This window comes from Pan paniscus, chromosome 2, assembly GCF_029289425.2.
Source record: "Pan paniscus chromosome 2, NHGRI_mPanPan1-v2.0_pri, whole genome shotgun sequence".
Lineage (NCBI taxonomy): Eukaryota > Metazoa > Chordata > Mammalia > Primates > Hominidae > Pan > Pan paniscus.
Genome location: NC_085926.1, coordinates 138,462,548 through 138,489,747, shown reverse-complemented (window position 1 = coordinate 138,489,747; position 27,200 = coordinate 138,462,548). Strand labels below are relative to the sequence as shown.

Genomic DNA, 27,200 nt, shown 5'->3' with positions numbered 1-27,200 from the left:
GAAAGGGGACCCTGGGGGGATATCTGGGTGTTAGGGCAGGTCAGCAGGACGAAGGTCTACTGGAGGAGCAAGAGGGAACAAAAGAAGCAGTAGGAGAGAGACAGGGAGGTTCCAATTCTGCTGCCCTCATGCAGGGCCCCTGACTCCTCTGAGTCTCATCTTTTCCACATTTAACAGTAAAAACAGCCTACCTTGGGGGTTAAGATCATGCATGTAGAGCTCCAGCACTTCGTAAGTGCTGAATAAATGCCCAGTGTTATAAGGATCGTCTTTTCATTGGTCTCCAATAACTGCGCTACCAAATTTGGCTCTGGGTGTAACAAAGTTCCCTGACTGAAGCCTGATAGGGGCCAACTTGCCATGCCACCAGCCTCACATCCCGCCCATCTCTCTTCCCCAGGCATGGATTTAGGACAGAGCCCCAGAGAGTATTGACCCAGCCAGAGCGGTTCTTGGTGTCTTGCCTTATCAAATAGTCTGAACAATAAAACTCTCAGAGGTCATCTTTACTGTGAAATTCTAAAATCATATTTATTCACCAATTCACAGAAAGTGTCATAACGACCACCAACATGAATCAGTTTGTAGGCATTTACAAGCCACAGCTGAAAATAAAAATCTGTCTGTGTTGAATAGGCATTTAACAAATTACTTGAAAACTGCAAGAATCATAATTATTATAAATTTAAAGTTTGTGATTCAAACATGGGTAAGATCACAGTCATGGGGAGAAGCCCAACAGATTCCTGTGATGATCCTTATTTTCTTCCTATATCTTTATATACATAGAGACTCTCAGCGCCCCTCACTCTGTGTCAGTCTGAATTGGATATGACAGCTCAGTTAGGCCTGAGAGAGGATTCTATGAAAAGGAGTGGGGAGGGGAAAGGACATTTTCTCTGACCCTCTGTGGCTGGGCAACCTTGTTGACTGAGAAGACAGTGCGCTCTTCTGAAATTAGATTCAATTTTCTATAAATTCATACAGTCCTTCTAATGAGATACTCCAAAGTCTGCATTGTTTCACACTCATACACAATAGTATATTTATCAAATAAACACATTTTCTAGACTAAAAAGATTCATTCTTTGAGGCAGCTTGAAGAGCTCAGAAGTCTGATACATGTCAGGTACACACTGGTCCACCGCTGGAGGCAAAGCCATCCACTGTGGGAGACACCGGCCAGACTGGCAGTAATGGCCCAGACAGTAGCAGTGATTGAAGGTGATTCTGCAAGACGAGGCTGCTCCCCCTCCTCTCTCTGCTGTGTCAACACCACAGAGACTCCGGAGGAGAGAAAACATATCTCTCTCTTTCAGGCCTTTCCCACACACACTGAGGTTGAGAAGCTGGGAATAAACAGCGTCCAACACTTTTAAATGGCGGTGGCAGCTCCAGACAAGGGAGAACGGAAGGACTGAGAGAAGAAATTATTAGACTTTTTAGACTGGCTGAACCCAGAACCTTTACACTGGTTACAAAATCATGCCTGGAGGTGAAAAATTCAATAGCATTATACCAAGTGTTTGGGCAACGGTGTAGAGACAATAGTAGAGACAAGCTACAGCTTTAGACAGTGGTAGAGAGAAGCTACAACTTTAGCTTGTAGAAACAGCTGTTGGGTGTTCAGCAGATGCAGTCTAGGTGCATGCAAACCCACTGTGTGCAGCATGCCTTCACTCTCACGACAAGGGAGCCAGACCTTGTGTCTGCGGCTGGCTGAATATTGCATGGAATCTGTGGATTCACAGAGGCTTCTCCTCAGCTAAGAGGGAGTGTGGCTGGATGCATTTCTCTGTGGCTCATTCAATTTGGGGTATACTCATACTACTGAGTCTCTATGAAGTAGTGATAAGCTGGGTCTTCAATTTCCAAATGTTTACCAAACTCCTACTATGTGCCAAGCACTATTCCCACTGCTTTGAGAGCTAACGGTAAACAACAACAGTGAAAAAACATGTAACATCCCAACCAGTGCTTCTAAGGATTTAAAATATGCTGGTACTTTTGACTTTATTCTTACTTCTGTATTATAGATATGTATATGGCTTTGGGGTATGTGTATATGTACACATATATGCACACATATACACACACACACACATATATAATCAGCTGTCCATAGCCTACTCTTCTCTGGAAATTTATATTTTGTACTCAAATTTCCCAAATACCCGTACCAAATCATTCTCTCTTCCTTACCAATATTATAATGTCCCTGACAATAACATAACAAACCCAGCTCTAACACCTACAGATTTCTTTGAGAACAAACAACTTCTACATGCAATTTCTTTTCTGTACTCACCAACTGGTTTTCTTCAACCTCCTGCCCACCCTGTCCAGCTCAGGACATCGACAACCCTTTATGGAAACCACTGAGGTCAGACTGGATGCAGTCAGTTGGATTGATTCATCATGACTAGTTCAATTAAGAGCTGATCACCTTCAAACAGCTCTGACTTTGGAAGCAATTGATTTGCCTGCCTCTTTGGTCACATGGCCAGATTTACCCATAATTTTTTGCAAACTTGGATGCGTCTTTAGATACAGAGCAATGCTTTGGCATCTGGGGGAGGGGGTTGTTCCTGGTGGTGTCACTTGTACCCACTCTCCTGTTTCCTCTCCAACTATGAGTCACATTTTCCCTCAATATCTCCTATCTTACTTTTTGAGTGATCAGCCCTGACTTTCAAGTCTAAATTTCTCCTCCACGCCAAAAACAAAACAAAAACAGAAAAACAAAAAAAGCTTTTTGCTGTATCACACCACCTAAAGTTTGGCTAGTGAACATGAGCAGACCTCTTCTGAATCCCACACATCAGCCATGCTCTTGCAGCCATGTAGAGGAGCTGGAGGTGGGTGGGCGTGGGCTCCAGATGTGGGTGTTCTATATTGGCCAGGATGGATGCACTTTTGCCACCAAGGGTGGATGAGCCTTTATATTAACATCCATGACCCACAGGCACAAGCAAGGCCCTCCTCACAGAGGCCCTTATGAATCCTTCTGAAGGGGAGATGCTACCTCCTCATCCCTTTGCCTGCCTTCTCTGCAGAGGCGCTGGAGTCTGCAGCTGAGACCTGTGGGTTGATTCTCTCTGCACACAAAATGTGGGCTCATTTCTCTGGTAGCTCCTCCTGCCGGGGAAAAGGACCCTCAATACGTGTGTGGGTGTCCCATTTATGTTCTGAAATGTGCAGTAAAAAGGGTCCAGGTAACAAAGATGCATTTTCATTTCAAGATAAAAGCAAACAGACATTAAAGCTAACACGTTTCTGTTGTCTGTGATTAATACACACTGTCTGCATTTTGGCTCTTCTCAAGTCTGTTGCCCTCTTTTCATTAGTCTACTGGGAATTGAGCTTCATGTTGATGAATCTGCTCTGCAGTAAATCTGATAAAAGGAACTGGAGAGCAGCACAAGGCTGGGTCATTAACAAATTAGGGTTTTCTCTCCTCAGTTGGGATGCTGCCCATGACCTCGACGGTGGAGCAAGCAGGCCTCACCCAGGCACATCTACCCCTGCTCCTTGCTTAGGGGCTCCATTTACTGACTATAGCTAGGAAGGGGTAGTCCCCAAACAACCCCACTCCTGTTTTCTCCCATGTGCATCACAAATGTTGTCCTCTGTTCACTGCACTTCCACCCTTGTCGATCTGATTTTACAAAGGACCTTGACTCACAAACCGAGAAGGAAGATGGAGGAGGCTTTCTCCACTGGGGGGTCTTAATTCTTCAAACCCAGTCCCTTCACTGAGGTCAAGTGATCTCTGGGATTCAATTCAATTCAACATTTGTGGCACACATGTCATGGGCCAGGTGCAGTGCTAGGCCCCCGTGGTGCCACAATAGCTAAGTCGGTAGTCTTCTTACCTTGAGGAGGTGGCCATATCAGCAGAGGCAGCAATAGTTGGACATCTATACTAGTCTCACATGGCCACGTTTTCCAAGGTCCTGGCCAGGCACCACATCATTCAACTGCATGTTCTCATGGGGCCGGGGTCCTGCCTCTGGGGAGGTGTTGCCTCAATGGTCCAGAGGTACCAGCTCCTTTCTGTTCCCCAGAAACAGGGGTGTCTTTGGGCCATTCAGGAGGACTCTGAAAAGACTGCTGAGGCTGTGAGCAGGAGAGAATCTGGGTTCTTCAGAACTCAACAGATGGTGCTAGTTTTCCTAGGCTACATGTCTAGTCCCTTTCCTAGACTTACTCTTCTGTCCTTCCACCCCAAAGCCCAGGGCCCTGGCCGTCTGACTCTCCATCTCAAAACCCCTCATATGAGGAGACTGTACCTCATAGGAGTCAGTTAGGTGTACACGACTGACAAAGTACCAGCAAGTTCCTTTCAAAGGTCTGTGGACCTTCACAGAGTTTAAGCTATAAATCAATAGTTGCTGGGCCTCAGGGGAAAGGAGAATTGGTGCATCCTGGCAGCCTCACAGACTTTAGAAATCAGAAGGCCCAGACAGATTCTAATTGTAAATGAGGCTGTAGGTTTGTTTTTGGATTTTTGTTTTCTACTTTTAGTAACATCCAGAATGAGTTACTGCCCTTCCAAGGAAGGCCATCCATTCCCCAAGCAATTCAGTGTTTGAATTGTGATGCTGCATGCCCCAGTCTCATTACAAACAAACAGAGCAGTGCTGCGGCAACCTGGCAACGTCCTTAAATGACCCCCTCCACACTCTGCCAGGCCCTGGGTGTCTCCACCAGCATACAGGCTGTGTAGAAAGCAGCTCTCCTAGTGACCCGGGTCACTGCTGCAGTTTCAGTGTTTCTCCACAAAATATGGCCCTCGAAGAGGCTGCTCAGCTTACAGAAACCTGGCAGGTGGCCTTCCTGGGGATGAGTGACCTCATGGCAGCCTCTCCTGGGCAGTCTCTCTCTCTAGGATAGAAGGGGCAGGCAGGCAGGAATTGTCTCATGCCCAAGGGCAGGTGAAGGATGGGGACTAGGACCAAGGTTCCTTGAAACCACTGCTTCAGTGAGTATAAACTGGAGCCGAAAAGGCCCAGGATGGGGGCTGGGGGTGGTTTGCTTTGGCACCCTCGCTGCACTAGTCATTGATTTTACCTTGTTAGTTAATAGTCAGTTCTTCCCAATGCCAGCTCAAGTCATCTCCTCATCCTCTGCATCAGTGGTTCTCAAACTTTAGTGTGTGTCAGAAAGCTCATTAAATCACAGACTGCCTGCCTCCAGAGCTTCTCATTCAGTAGGTCTGGGGTGGGGCCCAAGAATATGCACTTCTCACATGTTCCCACGTGATGCAGCTGGCCCAGGGAACCACTGCTCCTCAGCACCAAGTGTAAGCCCTCAGCAGGTCTCGCGGAGGTGGGCCCTCCTTAGATCTTCAGCTCTTATGTTGGGCCTCAGGAGGGCTCCCTTGCATCAGTCTGGCTTGTGCCTTTTGAGACTTGGCTCCTGCTGGCCCCTCTACCTGCATCACCCTTCCTAAATTTCCAGGTCCACCTGGCTGCTGTTTATATTTAAGGACTGCTTCTGTCTTACTTTCTCTGAATGTCAGCTGTCAACCATGTTATTTCTGCCCAGTGGGCAGGGTAACTGGCTTTCATCCATAAGTGAACTGAGTCAGCCTTGATTGGAATTGAGGAATATTCAGGGAAATATTGCCTACTTCCCTGGAGAGCTCCTCAGTCTGCCTCAGTGATGAATATCAGGACCCCTAGAATTACACCTGTCATCTGACTTAGGGTGGGTAGCTGTCAAAGCAAGTTACCCTGCCTCCCTAACACTAAACTTCTGTCCCCAAAGTCCTGACTGCTCGTGCACAGCCTCCAACACCACAAAGGGACATCCCAACAGCTCACAGGCCAAGAGCTCCTCATGGTCAGGGAAACATGCCTTGTTCATCCTCCCTTCCCCCTGTTGCTGGCACAGGGCCTGACCCATCACAAGTGCCCAGTGAAGGTCTGCTGAATTACACTGAACATAGCTGCAAACACAGACTCCCATCTGTTTACTACCTGCATACAGGGAATGTCTGTCAGCTTTCTGGGGTGCTGCTGGAGGTAACTTCTTCTGTCTCTTTTTGTCTCCCTGGGATGGAATGAAGCCTGGCTCTTAATCCACAGCCCCTGTAAAGCCAACTCTCCTTTTCCAGTTGGCACTAAAGGGAAAACTAGAGCATTATCTACATAGCAGGTATAGAATACATCTATAAAGTAAAGGAAATAAAGACAGGAAATGAGGGTACTGGGGTAGACTTCAAAACTTTCATTGCTCATTTCTTTTGCCTGCAGCTGGACAATGGAAAGTGGTTATGTGAAAATTAAATTGTGCCAAGGGCTTTTGCTTGTCAGCCTCAATAAATGTCTCATATAGATGCAGAATCCTGTACCATTCATAGCCTGCCAGAGTACATTGCAGAAGGCTTTGGGGATCCCCCAGAGGCCTAAACGTTATCTTACCTAAAAATCATCTACTTTTCACTGGCAAATACTTTCAAAGAATTAAACCCACTTCCCTACTTTTTTGTAAAAACTATTTGGTTAATTTAAATGTGGGGATGATTAAAAAAAAAGTTGTCTTTTTTTCTTCTTGCTGATATTGAGCCATAGAGCCAAGAAGATTGCTAATTTTGAAGTGTGCTTGGTCGGGCTTTCTACTGATGATGTTGCTATTGATTCAAACAGTCACAAGTCTTTAGGATCATTTTTAGAGCAATGGCAAGAGTAGGGCTGAAATGAAAATCAGTCTGAGATAATGAACACTCCTGCTCAGAGATCATTATGGGCTGAGCTGTGCCGGGAAGGCACTGAGCCTTGGGGGGCTAACACTTGCCTCAGTGGAGTTAGCACTCAGTAACCAGGCAATCACCTCGATCCAAGGCTTTCAACTCTCGTGGAATATCTGTCAGTTTGTCAGTTCAGCAAATAACAAGTGTTTTGTTTGTTTCTTTTTTGTTTTCCCCCGGAACATGGACTTTTAAAACAGCTTAATTAAAAACTATGGCACTTTTTCCTGTTGTTCAGTTTGGAGGCAAAGACTACTGGGTAGTTGGTGAGAGGCTTAAGAGAGCAGCTTGCTTTCTCCTGAAGTGGAAGGCTAACTTCCATGGTGTATGGTACGGGTTGCCAAACTTTGGCCTTGGGCCAAATCTAGCTGGCTGCTAATTTTCGTATGGCCTGTGGGCTGAGGAAGGTTTTTATATTTTTAAATTATTAAAAATGTAAATCAAAAGGGTAAAAAAAGATATGAAAATTACATAAATCCAAACTGCCTGCTTTTTTAGTGTTTTTAAATTGTTTTATGGAAACTAGATAAAGTTGTATTGAAACATTCATTTGTTGTACGTATTGTCTGTTTTCATGCTACAATAGCAGAGCTGAGTACAGTCATCCCTCAGTATCTGTAGGGGTTTGGTTCCAGAACTCCCCTCGGACACCAAAATCCACAGATGTTCAATTCCTTTATATAAAATGCATAGTATTTGCATATAGCCTATGCACAACTTCCTGTGTTCTTCAAATCATCTCTAGGTTACTTATAATACCTAATACAGTGTAAATGCTATGTAAATGCTGTTAAACTGTATTGTTCAAGGAATAATAATGAAAAAAAGAATATGTTCAGGTCAGTTGCAACTATACATTTTTTCCCAAATATTTTTGATTCAAGGTTGGTTGAATCCATGGATTTGGAAACCTCAGATATGGAGGGCTGACTATTCTGTGACAGGTACCAAATGGCTCACAAAGCCCAAATTATTTACTATTTGCCTCTTTACAGATAGTTTGCTGACACCTGACATATAGGAATGGGGGACATTGCTTCCCACCACCCCCAGCTCTCTCACTGGATGGTCCATGTATACAAAGTAGAGCCCTTATTAAATGCAAAGATGTTGGTCTAAACCCTGTTTGATAGGATGATTGAGTAAATTCAAGAAAGTGGTAATGAGGGCTGGGTGCGGTGGCTCACTCCTATAATCTCATTACCTTGGAGGCCAAGGTGGGCAGATCACCTGAGATCAGGAGTTTGAGACCAGCCTGGCCAACATGGTGAAGCCCTGTCTCTACTAAAAATACAAAAATTAGCCGGGCATGGTGGTGGATGCCTATAATCCCAGCTACTCGGGAGTCTGAGGCAGGAGACTCTCTTGAACTCAGGAGGTGGAGGTTGCAGTGAGCTGAGATTGTGCCACTGCACTCCAGCCTGGGTGACAGAGCAGCAAGACTCTGGCTCAAAAAACAAACAAACAACAACAAAAGAAAGTGGTAATGAAAAGAGATTTCACTGAAATCACATGTTTGGTATCTAGATGAATTTGGGCCTTGGCTATGCTTACAGCATTTGATCAAATGTATGATGATACATGTTTAGTATTTTTTAAGGCAGGCTACCAACTAGCCGGTTGCTTTACTCCACTGAAGCAACTCATTCTGCACTGGGATTTAAGAATTCCAATCTTCTCTTCCAACTTCTCCTCCATGTCATCTGAATCACCTGAGAGTTGTAGCCTATTTTCAAGCTCAGGAAGGCAGAATCTGGTTGTCCACTTGGCAAGACAAGCAATGAACTGGGCTGTGGCCAAACCAGTCAGCAGTTCCTCCTGGACATGAGCCTGCATCTGCCTGGCTGCCGACATCTCAGTGAGAGGTCACAGGGTGTCTAGGCCTTCAGGGGTTTTGGTTCCTGGATGCCAGCATATGGAGGGTGGAAAACGCCAGACTGATTAATGACACCTTTTTCTTGGGATCAGAATATCTGGGGGAGGGCAAGCCACATTACCCTGCTCACCTGGATACCTCCCAAAGCTTCTGTTACTGGGATATAACCACTCCCGTCTTGTTCTCATCCATGGTGAGGAAGAGGGTGTTGCGAAGATGACCAATGCCTGCCAACCCAGTGGATTCATTCAAGTGTCTGATCTTTGCAGCTGACATGCAGAGAATGACCTCTCATAGCCAGAGTTGAGGGAAACAGCTCTGATTTGTTGTCACCACTATTTCTCTGCAAATGAGTCCACCAACCAAATGCTTCCTCAAATTATTTATCTTTGCTGCCCTAGCCATGGGCTACATTTACCTGCTACCCCCGCTACCAAAAAAACCCCAACACATATAAAGATTTTACCTAACAGCTCTCTCAACTATGAATAAGGCAGCCACCCAGAGAGCATGAGGAACACCTTCCCTACCCAACCAGATCGAAAAGACTGAGCAAAGAGAAAAGTGTTCTCACAAACACCAGACTTAAATATTTAAAATCAAAATCTAATTTAAAAAGAATGGGTTTTAAGCATATGAAGTGTTCTTTTTGCTGCCACAATTTTGGGAGATTTCAGTTGCTCCTAAATGCCCAACTAAAGATCTTTTTTTTATTTAAATGGGATTGTGAAAACTAATCAGTCCTATAGACTTTCCTCTTGTGGATGTACAGACACAGCCTAATAGAAAAGGGCTATTTGGTTGGGAGAATTCCCAGGAGAAATATCTGTTTCCATCCAATGAATATAAAACCCTAGCTTCTTCTGGTGTTTTTCCCTGAGAAGGGAAAAATAAGAACACTGGTTAAGTTTGTGACCGCATCCTTCTTCTCTTGTGACTTCTCTTCCTCTTCATTTGTCTCTTGTGTAATTTCTAGGCCTGTTTATTTCCCCTCTGCAAATATAATGTAGGGGAGGAGCTTATCTTATTCAGCTTTTCTTTTTCTCACAGCTGTTGGTAGAATGCTTAGCACATAGTAGGTTTGCAGCAGTGTCTGTTAGGTGCATACCTATGAACATAAGTAGAATCCTGGACCAGGAGTGGAAGTTGGGAGTCTGGTCTTGTCTATACTTTTGAATGACTCTGAACAAGACATTGAATCACCAAGCCTCAGTTTACTCATCACAAAAATGTATCTAACAACGGATGTCTCAGTTACTTCACAGGATTTGTTGTGAGGTCCAAAGGAAGGAACAGATGCAGAAAACACTTTAGGAGGTGGGAAAAGCTTCACAAGGTTGTTCTCATGAATCAGAAAGTTGAAAAGACCTGCCATGGGTCCTCCCTGGGTGGAGGTCAGACTAGAGGACATTGGCAGTAGTCCCCTTCTTAAGCTGTTTTGATGACACAAAGAAAAGGCTGAGATTCTGAACTATTTTTTTTTTTTTAACATAAATGCCACTTAACTAGGGACCAGCTCTGTGCCTGTGCCAAACCAATTGGTGTGAGCTTGGGGAGGAGTGAAGGATGGGGACAGAGCATACACATTGATGACAAAGAGGAATCTGAAACAAACATGTTCTCAGAGCTTCGTGGAAATTCTGTCAAGGCCCTAATTCTTGCCTGCTATTCTCTTGGCCACAAAAGATCACAGACCAGTTACTATAGAAACAATTCTCTTCACGGGTTGTGCATGTTAGGATGGAGATGGAAAAGATTTCCTTATCAAAAAAAGAAAGAAATTAGGTTTTCAGATATATTTGCCCTCTATCTAAAGTGTTCCTCCTTTTATGAGCAGAAGAAAGAAGAAGCTGCAATGATTGCAAATATGCTTCTAATTCCTTGCAGTTAAATTTCAAACTTTCATTGTAGACTTGGTGGAGCTCGTGCGTTTCTAATACATCCAGAAAGCGTGTATTTTCTCAAGAGGGAAAATAGGAGATAAGGGACCATAAGGCTGAGTGGTGAGAGCCTTGCCAACCTCAGGGTCCCCTCTGTCCTGGGGGAGCCCAGCCACCCCCACTCCACCCACCATGAAGCCTACGTTTGACCTCATTAGCATTTCCATCTGCTTTCTGGCTCTAGGCTTGTTGTGACTGTCCTTGTTTTGTGTTGTGTTGTGTCCTTGTTGTGACTGTCCTTGTTGTGTTGTCCTGGGGCAGTGCCTGTGTGGAATGCCTCCCGGGCCCTGTGGTTCTGTGTGCTGAGCGCCCCTGGCAGGGCAGCTGCATGGTTGTAGCAGGTGCCCCGATAGGCAGGCTCAGATAGCTCTGATGGGGGATCAGACCCTGCTTGTGGCCAAGGACCTATTCTTGGTTTGGGACTTTTCTTATAAGCTTATATGGCCTCAGAAAGAAGCAAGGGGAAAGGCTCTCCAAGCTGGGGAACTAGATAGACAGAGAGAGAGAGAGAGAGAGAGAGAGAGAGAGAGAGAGAATGTGTGTACCTTTCCCTGTAAACTTAGTTCTGCCTCAACAAGGACTTTCCTTTAAACTGTTAAGCACTAAGACCTTAGGTGTGTGAAGTTCAACCACCCTCCTTGTATGAAGCAACCTGGAGTCAGCAGAGGAGGACCTGCTGGTCTGTGTGGAGGAGACACACAGTGAGTTGGAACCCCAGGGCCTTGGGGACTCTGAGCCTGGGGAGGTGAGTGACACAAAGGTGGGCCTTCTTCCCTGCAGGAAAAAACAAAGGCAGACTCTGCACACAGGTAGTCAGGATGCTGGGGAGCTTAGGGCAGAAGTGGGGGCTACAGGACAAAGTCTACCCTGAAGTCCTCACTGATGGCCATGCTGGGCTTCTTGGAACTTCCCCATGGATGAGACACAGGGAGTGCCCAAGGCTTAAAGGGTGGGCTCCAGGAAGCTGGAGAAGGCCTTCCCAGACATGTCACAGACATCAGAGGTGAGGTATGATAGACATGGACATACACTGGGTCAGGGTTTACAAAAGGGACATGTGGGCCGGGCAGCAGACCCCTGGGCACTAGTAGGGGAGGGTGGAGTCGTCCCACTCCAGCTGGGCTTGCCTGGCTCCATTCTGCCCATGTCTGCCTCTGCCCATCCCTTCCTCCTCCTCCTCCTCTTCGCTGTCGTCAGAGCCACTGCTGGAGCTCATTTCTTCCTCTGCTTCTTCCTCCTCTTCTCCCTCAGTCTCATCTTCCCCATGCCCTGGTCCTTCATGTTTCTGGATATCAAGGAGAAAAAGCAAATGCTCATCAGGGGCTGAACAGAGGCCACTTTGGAGCTTATGTCTCTCCATCCATTAAGGAAACATTTACGGCCCCTTGGAATTTCTTCTTTTAGTGCAAAACTCTTCAGCCTGGAGACAGACTTCCTGGAAGGGAAGTCTTCTGGTAAAAAGGAAGCTAGAAGGTTCAAGGCAAAAGCCTGAAATAGCAAATTCCAAGGCATGAACTCAAGGTAGACTGTTGGGTATAAATGATGGGCTGGACATTTTAGCCAATCCTATCCATCATTTACTGAACCTTTCAGGCCAAGGCTTGTTTTCAGGCATTTCTGGGGCTTATTTAAATGGAGCTGTCCAAGCCTTAGTGTTTGCTTCTCAGTGAGAGGATGGCATTTGATCTTGTGTCTCTTTTCCAAGTGTGCATGCAATGTCCCTGGGAGCAGAAGGCATTCTAAGCAAAGACTCAGGTATGCTTCCCCTCAAAAATATTCCTTTGGAAAGGACAAATTTATTGGTCCTCGCTTTCCATGCTTGCTGCTCACCCCCTGACTTGTGTCCTCAGGCTGTACCCCTTCCTTTCCAGTCCAATTCCCCCTCCCTCCAGCTTTTGGATAATTCCAGCAAAATTTCATTTCTGGATTTATGTTCTGCATTGATGAACCAGGTCATAAAAGTTGTTTCTCCTTGCTTGGCTACCCAACCCCTCCCCTTACACTTCTTAGGAATTGTCTTTTACCTCCTACCTTCTACCTTACCCCAAATCCTACCCACTCTTCAAGGTCTCCCCTAGGCCAACCTCCTCCAAGGAATCTTCCCTGATTGTTGCAGTCCTGAAGGCTTTTCCTCCTCAAGGTCATTGACTTTTGACATCACAAGGTTGGCCCTTGTTAGGCACACTCTTGCCTTGTCCTCAGACTGCTCCAGGTATAGTGGTCTTGTTTTCTACACTCAAGGCTCAGCTCTTTGAAGGTGGAAATTCTGGAGTCTGTATAGCACTGAGCTCAGCATTTTACCTACAGCACATGCTTGGAGAAACTGAGCCACATCAGCACACTGGCTTTGAAATTGGAGTGTGAGTCTAGCCGAGGTGGAAACTGGGGACCAGGCTGGGGTAATCATCTTCCCCTACCTTTTTTAAGCCTGTGTCTATCATCAACCAGAACCCATGGGCAAAGGGCGTGATGTAGAGGGCTTCCTTTGACACTGATGGATAGATTCTGGGGGCTGTTGGCTAACTGGAAAGATACAGACTTCAGAATCAGACAACCTTAAATTTGACTATTGGCTGTGTTAATTTGAGTATGTTACTTCTTTTCTTAGTTGGTTTCCACCTTGGTAAATGAAGATGATAACTCCTGTTTTATAGGCTGTTGGAAGATTAAATGAGGTGGTGTATATAGAGCACTCTATACAGTATCTGGCATAATGGGGGCTCAATAAATGGCAGGCGTTGCTGCTCTATTTTTCTTTTAATCTGTTCCAAGCCTTTGAGTGAACTCTTCAGGCAGTGTAGAGCAAAGCCATCTAATTTGCACTGTTAGTTACTCAAAACTTCAATACTGAGTCCCTAAGTGTTAGTTAGCTCTGAGCTGCATACTATGGGGGAAGGAAGGCATAGCCACCTCGTGGTGTTTGCTTGCTTTAACAAAATTTCTGGTTCTGTTTGTGGGGTAAGAGCAATTAATACATTTTAAATCAGAGAATGTAGTTGGTGGGAAGGTATGATCTGTTCAGATTGAGAGGGCTAGAGGAGCTCAGAGACAGGAAGAATCAGTGGAGCTGGACTAGATGGGGCAGGGCTTCCAGAAGGAGGGGGTATGGGGCTGCTTTAGGCATAGGAAGGGTTGAGCTGGGTAGAGGGAGAAGCACCCCACCCAGAACTCCCAGCCGTGCATGAGGATCACCTCCATGGGGTTGACTGTGATAGTCAGCGCAGAATCGTCCCAGTCCATCTCAGATTCCTTGGCAGCCTCAGTCTCCTGGATGAAGTGCTGGTGGGCGATCCGGACCCGGTACACACCCATGGCCACGACAAACACGAGCATGCACACGGAGATGATGATGACCACTGTGGCAATGCTTGGGACCACTGGAACAAGGAAGAAACTCGCATGACATGGTGAACAAAGGCCTAGCTCATTCTTGTGAGGGAGCATGAACATCCATGCATAGGATAAAGTCTGCCCTACCACTTCCCAGCTGTAGAACTCTAGAGCAGCACCTTACCCTGTCTGGGCTTCACTTTCATCACCTCTATAATGGACATAATAATTCCTATCCTATGAGTAATTGTTAGGTGTAAATTAAATAATCTGTGAGTTTCCACATAGGCACAGTGTAGGTGTTCATTAAATGCAAATTCTCTTTTATTCCTGGCTTTACCCCTCAAATTATAAAGAAACTTCCACAGAGCCAAGCACTGTAGAGTTTAGTAGAAACAGATACAAGTGCCCACCAGATGGTAACACAATATGGCAAGTGCTCAAATAGAAATTTGGGTAGAGGACGTTGCAATATGGTGCGTACGTGTGTGTGAGTGTGTGTAAAGGGCTCATGGAAAGCTTCATACAGGACATGGTTTTGAGTTGGGCCTGAAATTTTGTCCCAGCCCTTTGTACTGACCTCTGCTATTGTGTGTGTTGTGTAATTTCTTGTTTACTTATTGACTGCCTATTGAGGGTGTGAGTATCTCAAAGCCAGGGCACATTTTCTCCATTGCTGGGTTCCCTCCCTCAGTTCTGGGCACCTACGTTTGCTACAACATAACCATCTGTTGAGTAGATAATCTTGAGTCACAATGACCACCTGTGTCCTGAGGGTCCCTCCTCTTGGGCACCCTACCTGAACTGCGCTGGATGCTACTCCGGGACTCAGGATGATGGACAGACTGGAGGAAGGGAGGCTGCACAATCAGATGATTGACATGCTCCTTATCTGAGACTCTGTCTTCATGAAGGATGCTGACCTGGGAAGAGTGGGGAGAGGTGCTATTGACCCAGGAGTGGCAGGTGGGCCAATTACAGCAGTTCTGAATGAATGAGGGAATGGGTGAGCCTTGGCTTCCCTAACAATGGCAGGACCCACTCACCTCCAAGTTGAACTCATTGCTAGTGTAGCGCCCATTGAGTTCTGAGCACTTAATCCGGAAACGCCGGGCCTCAAGGGAAGCTGGACACCAGTTGCGGTAGCGGATGTGATGTAGCACCTGCTCATAGCGGCTCATGGAGCCCACACCTGTGCCAAGAGACCACACCTGTCATCAGAAGGCAGAAAAGGAGGAGGAAGAGAAGAGAGGAGACAAGCCAGGGCTTGTGGTACAAGACCTCATGGGTCTTGTAAATTTGTTGAGGGTAAGAGCTCAAGATATTTTGGGCAGACAATGTGCAGAAGTTCTAAGGAGCCAAAATTACATTGATGCACAAGCTTTCCATACAGACTGCCTCAATCTTCCAGATGTTTCTGTGACATTTGTTGAGCTCAAACATTGTAAGAGAAGGCATCCACCTAGCTTCTACAAAAGAATTCCCCAGGAGTGGGAATGTGGGACTAGTCCCCAAGATGCTGGAGTAACTTGCCAAAGGAGGGTCTAGAAATCCATGCTTGAGGCCAAGGATCTCCAACTGGTCCCTGGGGCTTCACAGTGCTCCTTCACAAGTGCAATCTCACTCATGTCTCCCTGGACAAGGACATTCTAAGAGGACACCCTTGGGGCAAAGGGGGCTGAGTGTGGCCTTACCGTAGATGGAGTAGCCTGCAGTAGAATTAGTGGCATCCAGGTGTCGTTGGTGGAGCTCACTGTGGTTGAGCTCCAAGCACTCCTGCCTTGGGTCCAAGTCCCCTCCGATCACCAAAATGTCACAGAAATCTAAGTTATGAAGCATTTCCTCTAAGACTTCTGATTTGGGGTCTGTAGGAAGACAGACATGGGAAATGCAGGCATGAAGGACAGCTCAGAAAACAGCCCTTGCTAATCACCTTCCTCCTCTGTTATTGCACCCCAGGTTAAGGCTGGGTCAGGAGCAGAGTCTGTGTGATCCCAAATACCACATCCGCTGCTCAGATGTCCGGGCATCCCTGAGGTTGCGTAGCATGAATTAGTGGGAACAGCATGAATACTGTAGCCAAAAGGTGTGATTTGAATACCAGCTCTGCCACTGAGAAGCTGCATAGTGTTAGAGGAACTACCTACCACTCAGTTTCCTCATATATAAGGCAGGCAAGGGTCTTGGGATGGTTGAAAACAGTGTCCAGTGCACATTGTAGGTGCTCAATAAACAATAGCTCTCATTTGGGGAGAGGTAAGTGGCCTTCCACCATGCTCTCATAGCTTTCTCCATGTGATCATAGTCTCCCTGACCACCTGAGATCCTGAAGGGCAGAAACACTATCTTTTTATGATTGAATCCTTGGTGTCTAACCCAGGAGCTAGCATGGAATAGTTATTAATAAACCTTGCTCAAGTGGAGCTGAATCATTAATAATCAAGTCAATATGATATAACCAATAATCAGTATTTGATAAATTAATATAATTAATGTGCTCCCAGGGGAGCACATTAGCAAGTTGGTCAGTCAAGTTGTCCTTGCCTAATTGTATGACTCCAAATTTCCCAAAGAAATGTCTGAGTATTTGAATGCTGGGCAGAGTTCGGCAGTCCTAAATTAAAATCCCATCTTAAGAAGGCGACTGGTATTTATGAAATATGTGCTATGTGCCAGTCATGTGCAAATATAATCCTAATAGACATTAAAGGGGGTACTATTACTATCCCCATCTCACTGATGATAGGCTAGTTGTCTTCAAGTGGTTTTGATCTTGCACTCCGTTATTGAAAAACTTGTGAAGAGAGATAATTTAAATAAGTATATTTATTCATTTATAAACTGCACTAAATATACTTTGTGTGTTATAAAACATTTATTAAAACAGAAATTTAAAAAATTCACTAAAGATGGATTATTTTAAATAATTATCTTTTAAGTTTTTAAATGATATCAAAAATATTTTTGCTCTCACTAGGTATATATTATATATTATTATAAATAATTTCTTTATCTTAATTTTTAAATGCTTGTCAATCACAATGGTTTCGTGTATAATCAGCAAAATCTAAAAGCACAATAACATACGCTTAAGACAGGATCTATAATTAGCAATGCTGTATGTGCATCTTTATTTCAATGGCCTTCTCACAGTTTCCAGGTTTTTTGCTGGCTTCTTGTCAGGTCTGGTCATATCATCCTTGTTCCTACCTCCCGCTGTGGCTGACTGAGAGCTCCCTGAGGTAGGGAGTGTGTCACGGCTGCCATTTTCTCATGGTTCTCTCTCACCATGGATATTATCTTCCATCTGCAGGTTCCTTGATTCCCACTGTGTACAAGGGAGTGTGCTGGGTTCAGGGACCCAGAGGCAAATCGGCCATGGATGAGCCCTCGGGGTCTCCTGGTCTGGTTTAATAAACAGGAAATCACCACCAAGGGCTAAAAAATGTGTGCTGAGGGAAGCACCAGCAGTTGGAAGTGTCAGAATGGTGGTGGTGGAACAGCCTTCTTGGGGAGGTGCTGAAGGCAGGGATATTTGCCAGGAATCAAGGGACAGGGAAGGAAAGGGACCTTCCAGCCAGAGAGCAGAGCAAAGGTGTGAACTAACAGAGTGTGAGGGAGGCGTGTGTGTGTGCATGTTGGGGGAATCTCCTGTCTTTGGTATTGACAGCATAAAGAGAATGTCAATGGGGGCAGCAGATGATGCTGAAGCCGGTCACTGAGGCCTGGGGGCAAATGCCATTATCCTACTTGTTTAAGATATCCATAGTAATGACCATTCCAACAACAATAGGAGTAAAAATTTAAAGGCACTTATAATAGCCCTTGGACACTTGGCTATGTGCTCTGCCTGTACCTCTCATAAACAGAAGATGAAACGTGAACCCAGATAATTGCTCTTCCCTGCATTGCCTGTATGCTGGTGTCAGATGTAGCAAATCCAGACACTTGGTCATGGCCTGCAACCACTGAGGTCAGAGGCTCTTCTTTATTTCTCTCTGATTTTAGCCACAAATGAGAACAGGGGAAGAGGGACAATCATACAACCTAATGCATGTTGGCCTGTGACCAGGAAACTGCCCTGTCTGGACAGGTGGTAAAACATCATCTATTTTTTATGAGCTAAGAAGGGCTGTCTCTTGAGTACCCCATTCACTAGGGACCAGGGTGGTTTAAGGCAATAGGTAATTAGGATTATTATAACAGCAGCTCCTCAGGGACTTAGGACCAGAGGCACCAGCACATCATTAGCAGTGGCTTTTGGAGGGGGAGGGGAGAGTTGAATATATTCTCTTGGAAGAGGCAGCAAAGGACACTTCTGAAATTTATATTTCCCCTGTCTCTCGGAGTAACAAAAGGGAGGTTTTCTTCCCGCCCTCCCTTGTTCCTTTCCCGGTTTCCTTCTTTCTCTTCCCCGCCCCGCCGACCCCTGCCACCAGCATATACTATAGCTTTCAGCATAACTAAGTGTTTCTCTTTGGTAGATAATTCAAATTACCCCTCTTTCACTGAAAAACCTTCCCAATAATGAAGTTGTTGGAAATAACAACTTAAAAGTTTCCTGAGAGCTTAGAGTAATATTGCTGAATGAGACCTAACTTTTATATATATAAAGATGCAGCTATATTTTTTCTTTATATATCTTTAGCTTTTCTTCTGATTACCAGAATAACACATGCCCACTATAGAACATTTTTGCAATTACAGAAAGGGAAGGGAAGCAGAAACAAACGGGCTCTCGTTATGCCTCTCAGAGAATAACCCTGTTAGCATAGGGTGTGTGTCCTTCTTGGCATTTTTCTGTGTTTTTTTTTTTTTTTCTTAAATGGTTGAGATCATTCTATGTGTAGGTACTATGTAACTTTGTGTCTTGCATTTTTTCACTTACCATTTAGCACAAATGCGTTCCCTCCAACCTCATATCCCTCATTGCTAAGCCATCCATTCACCTCATATTCATTTCATTTGTTTATAGCTTTGTCTGTTTTGCTATAATACATTACGCTGCCATGTATACATTTAAGCCATGTATACATTACATGAACAACGCTGTTGTTCTGAAGTATGTTTTCACATGGCTGTAAAAAATTAAGGTCCACCCTCCCCACAAACTCAAATGCACCTGTACCTGTGGTTTTCACGTCCCCGGGGGCTTTGGTTTTGGCGAAGGTGCTCACAATCTTGATATCAGGGAAGAGGGTCACTCCCCTGGCACTTTCAAACTGGGCAGCAGGTCTCCAGAAGTGGTCTGTGCCCCGGAGGGTGATCCGGGGCTCGATGGCCTGGAGGACCATCACATAGGCATCTACCTCAGGGATACTGATGCATACGTCTTCCCCAAAGCACCTGGGAAAACAGTCTCGGTCATGGCACTGATGAGCAAACAATTAAACCATCTGTCATACAGCCAGGAACAAGGGGTTGCCACCTCCAGTTCTTAACAAGGCATCGTGACTGCGTAAGTGTCTCTGAGGATGTCAACAGACATTCAAATTTAAAGCCACATTATAATCAAAACCACTAGTGATCTAGGGACTTGAAAGATTGGCTCCTGAGAGAAATAGGAATTTTCTATACGAGCAACACGTAACCATGAAACCTTTCATTATCCTTTAACAAAGAAATCAATGACAACATTAATTAGATAGCAACTGCTTGTTATGTGCTTTAGTATTTGGTAAGCAAATTGTTGTCTAACTGGTTGGTTACACCCGTTTACTAATTGAGACCCCAGGGCTAAACTCTCCTGCCTCTGCTTATACAATATGTCTCTATGTGGATATCACACATGTGTGCCTTTTCTAGGTGTGAGAGCAAAGTGCTATTGTAATCATCCTCCTTTCTCCTGATACACTGCCACACAATTATCTGGGAGGCAGAAATGGTGTGACCAAAAGAGCGAGGTCTGAGACAGACAAGGATCCATGGCCTGGCTCTGACACTTCTGGGCTGGGTAAATGTGGACAAGGCACTTGACTCCTGTGAACCTCAGTTTCTTCATCTATACAGTGCAGATAACAATAATTTTGTCCTATAGTAAAGGATTAAATGCAGACATATATAGAAAAGAAGCTGACCAGAGCTTGCATCATGGTTTGAGCTCAGTAAGCACTCGTTGATTTGAACTTCTCGTCAGACCTCATGGGGGCATTATGTCATTAGCCCTCTCCCCTGGTCATCTAGATGTAGGTTACAATGGGGGACCCCAGAGCCAGATAGATGCTCTGGGAGTGCTAGGTGGGGTTCAGCTGGTGACAGCCATCACCTTACATGCCTTGGGAAAGTTCTCAAGGAAATGGTAGTCTGAGTGGATTCCATGCTGAGCTACTCCATCCTCTTCTACGGGTGGGTGAAATGTGGGAGCTGTGGTGGCCTCCTCCTCTTCCCAGTTTTCTCCCACTTGTGCCAGGCCAACCCCACAGCACTCCTGACCTTTCTTCAGTTTGCAGAAGCCTGGTCTCAGCAGGACGCAGGCCAGTTTGTTCTCTCATCTTCACGCTAATGTGGCAATGACCTGGAGGTACCTGTTTCCTACCCCTAAGCCTGTAAGGGTGGAGCACCCCTCCATTGTTCTAGAACTATTGAATGTAACTACCATCTGCGGGGTTTTTTTCTGGTGCCTGTCCCAGGCTCCAACAATGTGGCAGTCAGCAGATCCATCTTTCCCACCCTTGTTCCTCTCTTTCTGAGTCCTTCTCCCGACTCTAGGTGCAGCATGACTGCACTTCTACCTTCCAGGAATTTTCCTGGGATCCCCCTCCTAGCAGCCCTCCAAGGTAGCCACTGTGGCTGAGAAGTGATTTGATAGGCCAGTGAGTGAGTTATCCAAAGGCTTCAGTAATCCTCTAATTTAACTCTGATCCTTGGAAACAAGAACCATGCCTTCTGTTTTTCTGGCATACCTACGGGATTTAGGAACTCTACATAGCTGGGTTGGTTAACTTAATTCAATTTAATAAACATTTGTCAAGGATTTCCTATGTGCCACGCACTGTGCCCTTAAATCAGAACACTTCAAACGCACACCCAGATCACTTCAAATTCCTAGCTCTCTGAGAATTTATAGAAAGTAGTACCTTCTAGGCATTAGATAAGATACATGATAGAGAAAGGTGGATTCAAGGTGGTAAAACAACAGAACATCTTGCTTAGGAAGAAAACAAGAACACAGATCCATTGAGGCATCCTCAGAGGAATAGCAGAAGTTGAGGACAGCTGAAGGAAGGCAAATCCTGTTTTGTGAGGGAACATTCCCAAGGGACCTCAGTTGGGACCTTCCCAACTGCTGACTCAGTTGGCCCCAGGCTGACCAGCGTCCACTCACTGGACTTTGGAGGAGACTTTGAGGCGCCGCACACCCGCCGTTGGGAACTGCCTGGAGTTGATGTAGGAGACTTTCTGGAGAGCACGGTTAATGTTCCCAATGTCGTCACCTTCCATCACCAGGATGGACTGCGAGGGGTTGAAGTGATACTGGAAGACAAAAGTGAGCATCATGGAAGAGAATGGTCAGTGATGTACATGGTTTTATGGGAGCACTTCCTGTCCATACAGGGCACCAAGGGTCACCATAAACACCTCTAGAGCATCTGCCAGTGACACAGTTGTGTGTACAAATGATAGTGTTTAAACTCTCAAGCATTTCCTCCTACTCTCTGGTGGGCTTTGCGGCCCTTTCCTATGAGGTCTTTCCAGGGACTGTGCCTGGTAATATCAGTCTGAGCCACAGGAAGGAATATTGAAAACCCAGCCACGGTGCTCTCACAGCCCAGCCCTTGGCGAACAGTGGTCCATGCTCTGTGCTAGCCGGGTGGTCTGGACCACTCAGAACTTGCATTTTCACTCCTTTTGCTGTCTTTGTCTTTGCCCTTGAACTGCTCCCCAAATTCATCTTGCACTCCATTTTCTGACCCATGCCCTATCTTCTTAGCTTCCAACCTTCAAGCTCATTTTTCAGTTAATGGCTTTCTTTCTCTCTCAGATCTAATTTTTTGTCTTCCTTTTCAAGTGCTAAACTCTGGTTTCCCATGAGTTGTACGCACCTGCTGCTTACACATCTGCCAGCAGCCCTGGGTTTCTTATCTATCCATTTCATCCAAAGTCCCTGGTATCCCACACTTGCCGAAGGCCATGTAGCGGCGATTCTCCCCACTGAGTCACTTGGGTACTCAAGCTGGACATAGATCCTTGCCCTCTCCATGTCCCCACAGCAGTTACTCTTCTTGGAATGAGGCAGGGAAAACTGCCTTTGTACTGCCCTGAATTATTGACTTTGACACTCGTTTGAGCAAGAATTATTAGGAAATGCTATCAATAAAATATCAGAAACATATCTGTGAATTCAGAGTATATATCGAATGCTCATGGCACAGGAAAGGGAGACATGGATTTTTTTTAAGTAGCTACCTAACTTAAAAGTATTTACCCTTTTGAATAGATAATATATTCACATGGTTCAAATGTACACATGTGCTAGGTGAAAAGTAGCTATCTCATTTCTATCTACCATCCACCCAGTTTCCACAGTCCCATCCCACAAGTACTCATTATTATGTTAGTTTCTTAGTGGTAAATTGCATTATTGTTCAAAATTAGTTGCTTTCCCTCCCGTGGGAGACTTATACATGTTTGCCCTATTGTTAATAGGCTTGATCGTATGACTTATGGTACCCTTCCCTGCAGGATATATGTTTTTGCCCTGTGCACTCAGCAGAGGTCATGTTACTTGCTTGGTCAACTAAATGTGGGCAGAAATAGTGTTTGATTCATACGCTATGGAAGATTTAATAACCAGTTCATGGTTTGCCACGTCCCTTTCTCTCTGCCATGAAACTGGCAACATTCCTTTAGGGGCTAGTCCATTGGCTTGCATCTCACAGTGAGGGAGGTATGGATCAGAGCTGCAGCCAATCTATAATGGACATGAAGCATGAGCAATAAATAAAATTTGGCTGTATAAGCCACTTAGATATTAAATAATTTGTTACTGTAGCATAACTTAGCTTATCCTGACAGTTATACTCAAGTATTCTTATAAATATATAATCAGTGAATATAGATTTCCATTTTTTTCTTTCTTATATCAAAAGTATCTCATACATAATGTATCACACTTTATTTTTCACTTGGCTCATATCTTGGAGCTCTTTCTGTATCAGTACATGACAAGCTTCCTTATTCTTTTTTAGTAGGTGTATTCCATTGTATAGATAAACTGTAATCTTTAAAACCAGCTTTGCAATATGGACATTTGGGTTATTTGTCATCTTTTACTGACAGTGTCAGAAGGAATAATCTTGTGCAAACACATCTGTAGGATACATCACTACAAGTGAAATTGCTAGGTCAAACAGTATATGCACTTTTAACTTGGATAAATGTTGCCAACTTCTCCATTGCTAGAGATTATATCAACACATACTCCTTCCACCAGGGTATGAATGCAGCTTGTCTCAATTCCTCAACAATACAGTATGCCATCAGATGTCAGGATTTTTGCCAATCTGATAAATGACAAATGCCATCTTAGTGTAGTTTAAGTTTGTATTTTTCTTAGTATGAGGATCTGAGTATATCTTTTCATAGGTTTAAGGAAAAATGTATATTAACTTTTCCCTGATCTGACTTGAATGTCTTTATAAGGGTGTTCTGTTCTGTGTCTGGACTGAAACAGGAGTTGGATGTCTCATGAGCACTATTGTTGACACTGAACCACCTAAATCCCTTGCATGGTGTCCCCTAGCCAACTGATAGCTCAATCTTTGTCACCTTCGACCATCACATGTGTACTTCATTGTTACCTACTCATAAGGCCTCCCAGCTTCTCTCATTTTGGTCCCCACTGCGCTTTGGTGCCTTTCTCCTATATCGTTTACAAAATGGTAACACCACTATTATAGTACAGTGGCCAGTAGCCCCTGAGCACAGGGACTCTGCCTCTTATCCCTGAATCCCAGAACTTAGCCTTAGTGTTCTGAAAGCCCCTGTTAGACAAATGAGTGAAGGCTCTCGAGCCTACATTTTACTCACTATCATCTCCTGTCACTCCCCAAAAGGACTTTTTTCTTTCACTTGTCTTTTTAGTGAAGCGCTGTGGGAGTCATTATCAGTACTCACCAAACCCTGTTCTCCTTTCCTTCCTGGGCATTGCGGAGGCTACACTTCTCAGCCACCTTGTACCACAGGTGGCCAGAGTCACATGACTACCTCTGGCCAATGGGCAGGAGAGGAAGGGAGGTGTGGCAATTCTGAGCTGAGGCAGTGGAAGATCCTGAAAGATGCTCGAGCCTCTTTTTTTCCTCCACTTCAGTGGCTTGCAGCATTCTATGCAGAAACCCCACCCCACCTCTCTAACTGAGTGTAAGAGAAAACTAAACTTGTCATGTTAAGCCAGTGAAGCTTGAGGTTTGGGGATCATATGTTACTGTAACAGCTTAGCCTGTTTGGGAAAATTTAGCACTTCCCAGGCCTGATTCTCACTTCCCCAAGGTCATAAGGCATCTTTAAAAGAGCATGGGCTTTGTGGACTGTAATATTCCAGTTCTAGTGCAAAATGCAACTTTGGAGTATTTCCTTTCCCCTCTTAGACTTCATTTCCTCATTTAAATAATGGGGAAATTAATATCTACCTGTGTGGGTCTTAAATGAGATAATATATATAAAGTTTCTAGCACTTACAAGATATTAAATATATGATAGCTTGGATGATCATTCTTACTACTGTAATTATGCCAGCACTGAGTCTTTGTGCCCCAGCCTTCACTGCTCTAGTACCCTTGTGACACAATTCTCTTCTGTCCTTCCAAGTCCTGAGGAGCGGTGTCTCGCTGAGCCGTGACATCAGGCCAAGAGCACCACCCTCTGGTGCTAGATCTTGGAGCCCCCAGGCATATGCATGGTTGATGCCACAGTCAGTGTCTGAGTTGGCATCTCTCTTGCCTGGAAGGCCTCACCAGCTTAGAGTGCTTATTCCTGGAGCTGCCTCACGCTAGTGAGTCACGATTAGTTCTGAGGTATTCGCAAGTCATCAGTTTCAGGTTTGAGAAGACCCAAGGTCCTTATTCTACAAATACCATCTATGTTTTAAAAGGTTTTTCTGCTCCTCTTCTCCAGCCTCGTCCCCTGCACCATCCTCCTATAGCAGAGTCTTGTGCTGTTGCTATCTGTCCGTCTGCATCCTCCAGCAGATTGTGAGCACCTCAAGGGCAGGGGCTACTGACTTTTCCTCAGCATCACTGCAGGGTCTAGCACATCGAAAGCATGAGGTAGATGATAGGTCTGCAGTGGAGGTTGGTCTCTGAGCCTCACATGAGGGCTGCCTAGGAAAATCAAGAGGTTCTTCTAGAGGGATGGATAAGCAGTATCCTATGGCAATCAGCAGAGGGCACAATCTCTCTGCAGCCACCTGTAGAGAGACCAGGAGAGTGTGTTGGATCTCCAGTTAATACCCTGGTCTGTGCCACAGCATTGGGAGGTCTGTCACAGAGCGTGAATGTGGGCACTGGCCTAGCCATCAGCATAGTTCTTGCAGGGTCAATAAAACCTCCAGAGCAGGTTTTGGGTGTTCTTTTTTTTTTTTTTTTAAACTGCGGTATTCCCAGCTCTGTGAGTGGGCTTCTGATTAAACAAGATACCTGTTTGTACTTGCATCTCTACCAGGGCAGGAGATGGTGACATGCTAGGGGACCCAGCAAAGGGTGGCATTGCTCACTCGCCCTTGGGTATCTGTGCTGTGACCATAGCCTTTCGTTGAGCCAAGAAGGTGCTAGACAGATAGCCCTTGCAGAGTGGTCTTCTTATTAGAGACTTCTCTTAGAGATTCGACTGGCATCTGCAGCCCCACAGCAGGCTGGACCATCAGGGAAGTCCCTGCTCAAAGCCCTGGCCTGTTCCTTGAGAGAAGGCTGGCTATGACTTGATAGGAACCCTGCTGCTCCCTATGACACCTGCCTGCCCATGGTCCATATTAAGTAAATTTGGACTCTGATTTTTCTGACTTACAGATTCAGCTGAACCATTTCTCTGAGTGGGGCCAGATGAAGATTTGCCACTTTAGAAGTTCTTCTGTCACAAAAGGGAGCTATGATTTGTTGAGAGTCTATTAGGTTTGCTAGGATATATATTGTGTATACACTAAAATATATATATTTAAATATATAATATATATATTTAATTATATGTAATATATAATTTAGATGTATAATTAAATTCTTACAACATCACTACAAGGTAAATAATATCAACTTATTTTATACCCAAGAGATTCGGGCTTAAAGGATTAACGTGTCTTGCCCAAGGTCACCCAGCTAATAATCAGTTGACAGAAAAAAACTTAACACCTAAACATGGTTAATAGGTGGCCTCTGATGTGGCCCCTGCCTACCTCTCTGGCACCTTCCACCTTTTTCCTCCTGCAGTGATTTGAACCTAGGAGTGTCTAGTTCTAAAGTTCTTGCTCTTTCCCACTCTTCCACATGATGGAGATGAAAAATTGGCAGGGATTGTGCTATGAAAATCAGAACAGGGTACTACTCAGGAATGTGGTGATTCCACAGTATCTTGTATGGATACAATACAGCAGCCACCAAACCATTTTAGGACTCCAGACATGCTGGAGAAATATTCATAAATATGCATGATTCAGAAGAAGACAGGTAAAGCAAAAAACATGGGCTTGTCCCTGTGAGCAGATAGAGAATTTCCTTAATCACAAAAGGGCCTCAATTCTCTCGACCAGCCAGAGAGGTGGGAGGAGGGCAGTAACTGTCAAATAAAATAGCAGTCATTATTCAGAAATGACATGAGGAGTAAAGGGAGGGAGGAAAGGAAAGAAATTTGTTTTAATGATTTTCAAGAATGTCTTCTAATCTGAGTTGCTGATATGGAGGAAAGAGCATGAACTGATTTTGGACAAATCCCTGAGCCCCAGTCCCCTTAGTTTTGAAATGGGGTCATAGTATTTAATTTGTTGTAAGAAGTAGGGATAATGAACATACAATAGCCCCCAGTGGGTGCTCCATAAATTGGGCGTCTTATTAACTTCTCACACGGTGCTCTAGTTCTTACCAGCCATGCCCTAGGAATGGAAGAGGATCATTTGCAGTGGCTTGGTTATAAAAAGGCTTATAACCAAGGCTTTATAACCAAGCTTGGTTATAAAAAGGTTATAAAAAGTTTCAGTATCCTGAAAAATCAGATTAGCCTCCTCAGTCCCCACAGTTTTTTGTGCCACTTATTTTAGCACCTCCTCTTTTCATAGGCTATGATGACTCTAGAAATTGCTATGGTTCTTTAATTTATA

At 44.8% G+C, this 27,200-nt stretch overlaps 1 protein-coding gene across 1 annotated transcript in view; it reads right to left on the bottom strand.

Moving 5' to 3' along the window:
- Positions 1–505: 505 nt before the first annotated feature.
- The window catches only part of CLSTN2 (calsyntenin 2), a 640,674-nt gene continuing 613,979 nt past the window's right edge, over positions 506–27,200 (bottom strand). The window contains exons 11-17 of the mRNA XM_034957513.3: positions 21,225–21,373; positions 19,029–19,246; positions 15,595–15,765; positions 14,947–15,092; positions 14,700–14,823; positions 13,763–13,947; positions 506–11,855 (exon numbers count right to left, since the gene is read on the bottom strand). Coding sequence (XP_034813404.1) covers positions 11,655–11,855; positions 13,763–13,947; positions 14,700–14,823; positions 14,947–15,092; positions 15,595–15,765; positions 19,029–19,246; positions 21,225–21,373 — 1,194 coding nt within the window. The 3' untranslated portion in view covers positions 506–11,654. The remainder of the gene's footprint in view (positions 11,856–13,762; positions 13,948–14,699; positions 14,824–14,946; positions 15,093–15,594; positions 15,766–19,028; positions 19,247–21,224; positions 21,374–27,200) is intronic.